The sequence below is a fragment of the Phaseolus vulgaris genome, chromosome 11, assembly GCF_000499845.2.
Source record: "Phaseolus vulgaris cultivar G19833 chromosome 11, P. vulgaris v2.0, whole genome shotgun sequence".
In the NCBI taxonomy this organism is placed as follows: domain Eukaryota; kingdom Viridiplantae; phylum Streptophyta; class Magnoliopsida; order Fabales; family Fabaceae; genus Phaseolus; species Phaseolus vulgaris.
In genome coordinates this window covers 44,429,109-44,434,972 of record NC_023749.2, presented here as the reverse complement: position 1 = coordinate 44,434,972, position 5,864 = coordinate 44,429,109, and the positions used below count along the sequence as shown (strand labels likewise).

General features: G+C 34.2%; 1 protein-coding gene across 1 annotated transcript; it reads left to right on the top strand.

Moving 5' to 3' along the window:
- The first annotated feature begins 2,023 nt into the window (after window positions 1–2,023).
- LOC137820802 (uncharacterized) lies at window positions 2,024–5,180 on the top strand. Its single transcript, XM_068625059.1, has 8 exons — window positions 2,024–2,263; window positions 2,463–2,562; window positions 2,673–2,793; window positions 2,899–3,020; window positions 3,565–3,686; window positions 3,771–3,930; window positions 4,576–4,691; window positions 4,946–5,180. The coding sequence occupies exons 1-7, from the start codon at window positions 2,137–2,139 to the stop codon at window positions 4,688–4,690; spliced, it is 867 nt and encodes a 288-aa protein (XP_068481160.1). The 5' UTR covers window positions 2,024–2,136; the 3' UTR covers window position 4,691; window positions 4,946–5,180.
- Window positions 5,181–5,864: the final 684 nt, after the last annotated feature.

Here is a 5,864-nt window from a genome sequence, read left to right as displayed (position 1 = left end):
ACTTGACCTTTATAAAAATCTTTTCCTGCATTGAAGTTTCCTTCATTAATAGGAATCTTGTAAAAGAACTCGACTTGATGAGGAGCTTTGGAGAAACCCTAGTCATGCTGATCCAACATGAACTATTGGGCCTCCTCCAATTCATTCTCAAGTCGCTCACATCATTCTTGCTCGTCATGGTGAGAGAGCGCCATGTTGATAAGATTTTTGTTCAAATCCTCTTCGGTCAACATGTTGGCAATCTTGTCCTCTAAAACATTCCTTTTTACTTTCTTACCAAAAGTGAGCTTTGATTGTCGCCTTCAGTTGCTACCCCAAGGTTGGATTAGAGTCCAGGGCAGCTTAAAGAGAGTGGCCCGAGTCTTCCAATTCCTTCTTCAATGCTTCGACCTCGGAAGGAGACACTTCTCTCAACCTCCTCCCCTAATCTTCTACGAAGAAAAAGGGTACAAGTCGAAAGCTCAACAACAACATATGCAAAATAGCTAGGAGAAGTTGATCATAATAACTCTCTCTCTGCTCCATTAAGGCTAAACAAAAGCTTGTTTGAAATTCGAAGACCCTAACCAAAGAAATCATCCAACAATGGAGTTGAAGGACCCTAAGACCATGGAGAACCTTCTTGGGTGATTGAGTCGACAAATGAGAACGCCGGGAGGGTTTTTCTTTCCTCTTGTGCTTTTTGTAAGCTTCTGAAGGAGGGAGAGTGTTTGGAACTTGATCCAGTTGATGAATAGGGGTTGGAACTTCAGCGTATCGCCGTTATAGAAATATTTTCCATTGGCATCCTCCAAAAGGACTTTGAAAAGCATCATTTAAATTTTTTATAAGAAGATGTAAAGGGGTTGAGCAAACAATATTTTGACTTGCTAATCAAAGAAAGGCAACATGTCCACTTACCAAACGAGTATTGTAAAAATGGAGACAAAGCTAAAGGAAGATGTGATTACCTTGAATAAGAATACTTTTCGGCAACTTGGATAAAAAAATGGAGTGGTGTGAACCCAACGTTCAAATTGACAAGTATTTATAGGCACAATAGCGGCGAGTCAAACATTGTCAAATCCACATTGTTGGATCCTATACGATCCAACGAATGTGAGCTCGCAACCTTTCACATCAACTTTTTCAGCTACAATTAATGTGCACACTGCTGAAGGAGAATACAACTCTTCACTCGCGATACGATGTTTCGTCACTCGAGCCTAGGGAACCATGTATGGTTATTCGAAACATGTTACTCCTCGACCTAAAAAGAAAACACGAATTTTGTTTTAGGATCATAATTTAATACAAGACTTTGCATATCTTTGGATGAGTCTGTGGAGCCACTGTATCGATTGACCTGAATCAGTCGACTTGGCTAGTTCAACATATTGACTTGTCGAATCTAAGATCGGATTAGCCAAGATGTTGACCTATTCGATATTTAAATATATCAACCGACCAAAACGTCATCCATCAAAACTTCCACTAATGATGTTAATAATGATGTTAAGGGTCAAAAACATCAAAATGAATACTTAATAACAAACAATAATTAGGGATTAAACCTTAATTACAAATTGTAATTGTAGCAGGTTTGAGTTTGGATAAAAGTCCAAACAAAAAGCCCATTACCTAATAGTATAAATAGGTAGTTTGGATAAAAATTTAGATTAGACAGCATTTATGACCCATTAAAAAAACTCTTGCTTACTTGATTAGTCAATGTTGAACTAAATAGAATAAAACGAGATGATACTCAAGACCTTAAAAGACCAAACGCTGGATACTGGAAACGTCGTGGAGATCAAATAGCAAAATTAGTTTTATTTGGTAAAATAAAATAGTCTAATATAAAAACAACACCAAGAGCATTTATAAACAAGTATATCCCTTTTCTCTAACAATTACATAAATAGTTTAATTACATATATATAATTTAAATAAAGTTTAAGTGTATAATATCTATTATTTATCATTATCTGAAATAAAATAAGATAACTATTTCTATTATTTATTTGTTTTTAAGGTGGGTGGTAATACTAACTCGATCTATAATGAAATGAAAAGGTGTTCTACACAACTCATACTAAACTTGTGTTGTATCAATCGCTGAGCCTGAGACAGATTTTCTCCATCCGCGCCCAAACCATGAGAAATCGCAGCGTTTATGCATCGCTGGTTGCACTTTTTTGCTTCCTCGTACTCATGATCGTTACCCCAGCAATTCATCAGTCCCAAGATTATCATAATTTCGCTGACCACCGCAAATTCTTCGGTAACCCTCTTTCTTTTCTACTGTGCTTTCGATTCACTTTTCGCCCTTTTCTAATTTTACTGTTTACCCTTTTTTCTTGTTTTACTTCTTGTCAAATGGGTCGCCTAAAAAAATGAACTTGACTCTACTGATTATGATTTTGGAGGAATTGGTGTGAATTGAATGGAGATTCTTTTGAATGTTCAGTGTTAATTTTCAGGTATTCCTAATGCACTTAATGTGATATCAAATTTCCCTTTTCTGGTCATTGGCCTCGTTGGACTTGTACTCTGTCATCGTGGAAACTACTTTAGCCTCAGGTACTATGCATAGTCTGTTAATTTTTTTTGTAGCAATTCAATTTCTCACTGCTGGCAAAAATCTTGATCCTATTTGTTGTGTTCTGTGTGACTGTGATGCGTGCCAAAAGCTTGCAAGGTGAAATATGGGGCTGGACTTGCTTCTATGTTGGTGTGGCTGCTGTTGCAGTTGGATCTTCATACTATCATCTCAAGCCAGATGATGCCCGCCTTGTGTGGGATAGGTTACCAGTGAGTTGTACAAATTCTTTGCCACTTCTGAATGCCCTTTCCCCCTTCTTTTTGGCCCATTTTAACTAGTCAACTTTTTAATCTACAAGCTGATTATGATTACAGATGACTGTTGCTTTTACATCAATCATTGCAATATTCATCATTGAGCGGATTGATGAGTGGAAAGGAACGGTTTCAATTATACCTCTACTTTTGGCTGGTATAATAAGCATTGTATATTGGAGGCAAGCTTACTGTTTATTTGTTCTGCATTTTATTTGACAGAGTTTTGTCTTTTAAGTCGAAGGCAGTTGTTCTTCATATGTGTAAAACATAAAACTTAGTGTTGATTCTACAAATACATTTGGCATTTTATGTAGTTACATGATTCATTATGGGGATAATCAACTTGTAGAACAGTTCAGAGTGTCAAAAACTTAGTTTTGTTATTTTCCATGTTATTATTCCTTTATTTGATTTCTATTTGAGGTTAATTGTTAAGTATCTGTTTGGGTGAACGTTGACAAAGCAAAACAAATCAAATTGTTTTTGAAAAGCTACCTAAAATGTTCTTTCAACTCAAAATCTATTCTGGACCCATAATCAATTTCTCAATGTGGAACCAATCATGTCTAACTTTACCTAAAACCATGTTAATTGGTATTTCAACATGATTCTGGAGATTTCAACATGAAATCAAATACGCACCAAATACTTGACCATTCAGCTGACTTAGTTACCTGAACTTTAACTCTTGAAATAATTGTTCTTGTCTTCCATTCTCCTCAGGTTCTTTGATGACCTTCGTCCATATGCTCTGGTCCAATTTGTGCCTTGCATTGCCATTCCTCTAATGGCTATTTTGTTACCTCCAATGTACACACATTCAACATATTGGCTCTGGGCTGCAGGTTTGTTATGTTATGGTATAAATTCCCTCTCCTTGTTTGTTATAAACACCAGCCATGCTTATATTTTAAATAATTTCTTTCCAGGGTCTTATCTTCTAGCTAAAGTGCTAGAAGCTACTGATGAGGTGGTCTATGAATGGACACACCATATTGTCAGTGGTCACACACTAAAGCATCTAGCCGCAGCAATGGTCCCTGTCTTCTTAACATTCATGCTTGCTAAGAGAAGTGTTCAACCTGAGAGGTATATGCATGTCTGCGACACTAAAACTGCATATAATTAATGGATTTAATTATTTCAGCAGTTGAATTTTGTGCAAGAAAACAGCCTACAATTGTGTGAACACGAGATGTAGTTAACACAATGAATTGGCATTAAGCTTAGTTCCTATCTGCTTTATTAAAATGTAAGCCTTGGCTATTGGCTTGCACATGGAGCATGGAAAAAGAAAAGAAACATTAAGAAATACCAGTTGAATATTTTTCCTGTTTACCTGACTATATGATCTATATGTTGATTACAAATCTTTCAGTTTTTTTTTTCATCTGGATTACAAACTCTCGATCAGTAGTCACTTTCACTAGTAAACACGTGTTGCATTTATTTCTTTAATTTAACAGTATATTTAACTTACGATTATTAGATTTAACATATTTTAATTTGTTAACCAAAAATGTGGTGGGAACTAGATTTGCGAGATTGTCAAACCATATTGTAAATTTTCCTAAATTCGCCCATATGATTGTAGCATTAGTTGAAAACTTGTAGTTCATTACTTCATTTTCTGTTGTATTTGGAAACAACTTTAAAATTGCTATTTCAGTTTGACTACTAACTCGAATATTTGATTGCTGTGAATGTCATTTGATTGTTGTGATCTGCATGCAGGCAAAATTTGCTCAAGACTTGGAGGGTTTCCTGGGTGAAGTTCAGACAGGGCAATTCCAACGTTGAGAGCTACTCCTATTCATACACAGATGTGCCGGTTGTGGAGCCACACTGAGGTTTTAATTTCCCATAGAACAAAATAAAGGCTTATACTGGATTACATAATACTGTTAAACTTGAATGTGGACCAATACAATGCTATTTGTCTGTAATTAACTCTGTACAGTCCCCCATATGTACAACATAGAGCGTATCGATTTTAGTGATGAATGTGTGATCTACTTTTTATTTCTCACCTTCTTCAGACTCTGCTGATGCTTGTGTTGACAAATTATACTAATGAAATTAGAATATTTCTGCTATTTTGTAGTGCTCATCACAGTAAATTGAAGTTGAGCTGAAGTTTATATTAGAAACAACCAAAAGAAGAAAGATGAAAAAGAATGCAGAATGAAAGAATAACCTATTGTGCATTTTAAGACATCCACTTCCCACAATGAAAACAATGTTGGAACATAATAATACTAGTAAAATGGTATTGCAGCAAACAAACATGAAAGGAACAGCAAAAGAAGACAATGTATTGAAATGTGGTTGTTTGGTTATTACTGATCTTAAACAAGGACAAGTACTCTAGAAGTTAAAATATATTTACAATACTTATGTGAGTACTCTAGAATCAACCTTTTTTTATAATTTTACTTCCTATGATTTTACCAATACTTATATAACATGCTATTTTGTATATAATATACTAAATGTTTCACTTACCAGTCCACTTTTTGGATTGTGAATTCATGACACAATCAAAATCTTCATCACATTGTTATTTAGGACTAGATTTTTATTATCATGTTTAAATTTAAAAGTAGGGCTATTTTTTTTTTTTTAATAAAAGCTCATTAAATGCAATAAGTTTCAATGGTTTGGTCATGTTTAGGTTGAGAAATTAATTTTTCTCAATTTGTTTTTTAATTTAGAGTTAGCATCTTAAAGTTAAAATAGTCCAATTTTCTACAAAGTTTAATAGTATATTGTTCTTGCAGTACTAATATATTATCTCATTTTCTTATTTCTCTAACTCCTAAAATTACACTTACTTGACCATGACTTTCCTTACAAACTTATATGTCATAAATAATTTTATTCTTGAAATTATATTATTGTGTGTATAAAAAATTAACATGTCAATAACATAAAAGTATATAATTACACATGTTTTTATATTTAGTGTAAGCACATTGATCAACATTGTTATTAGAAAAACCATCACTGAGTAAAAATTATTA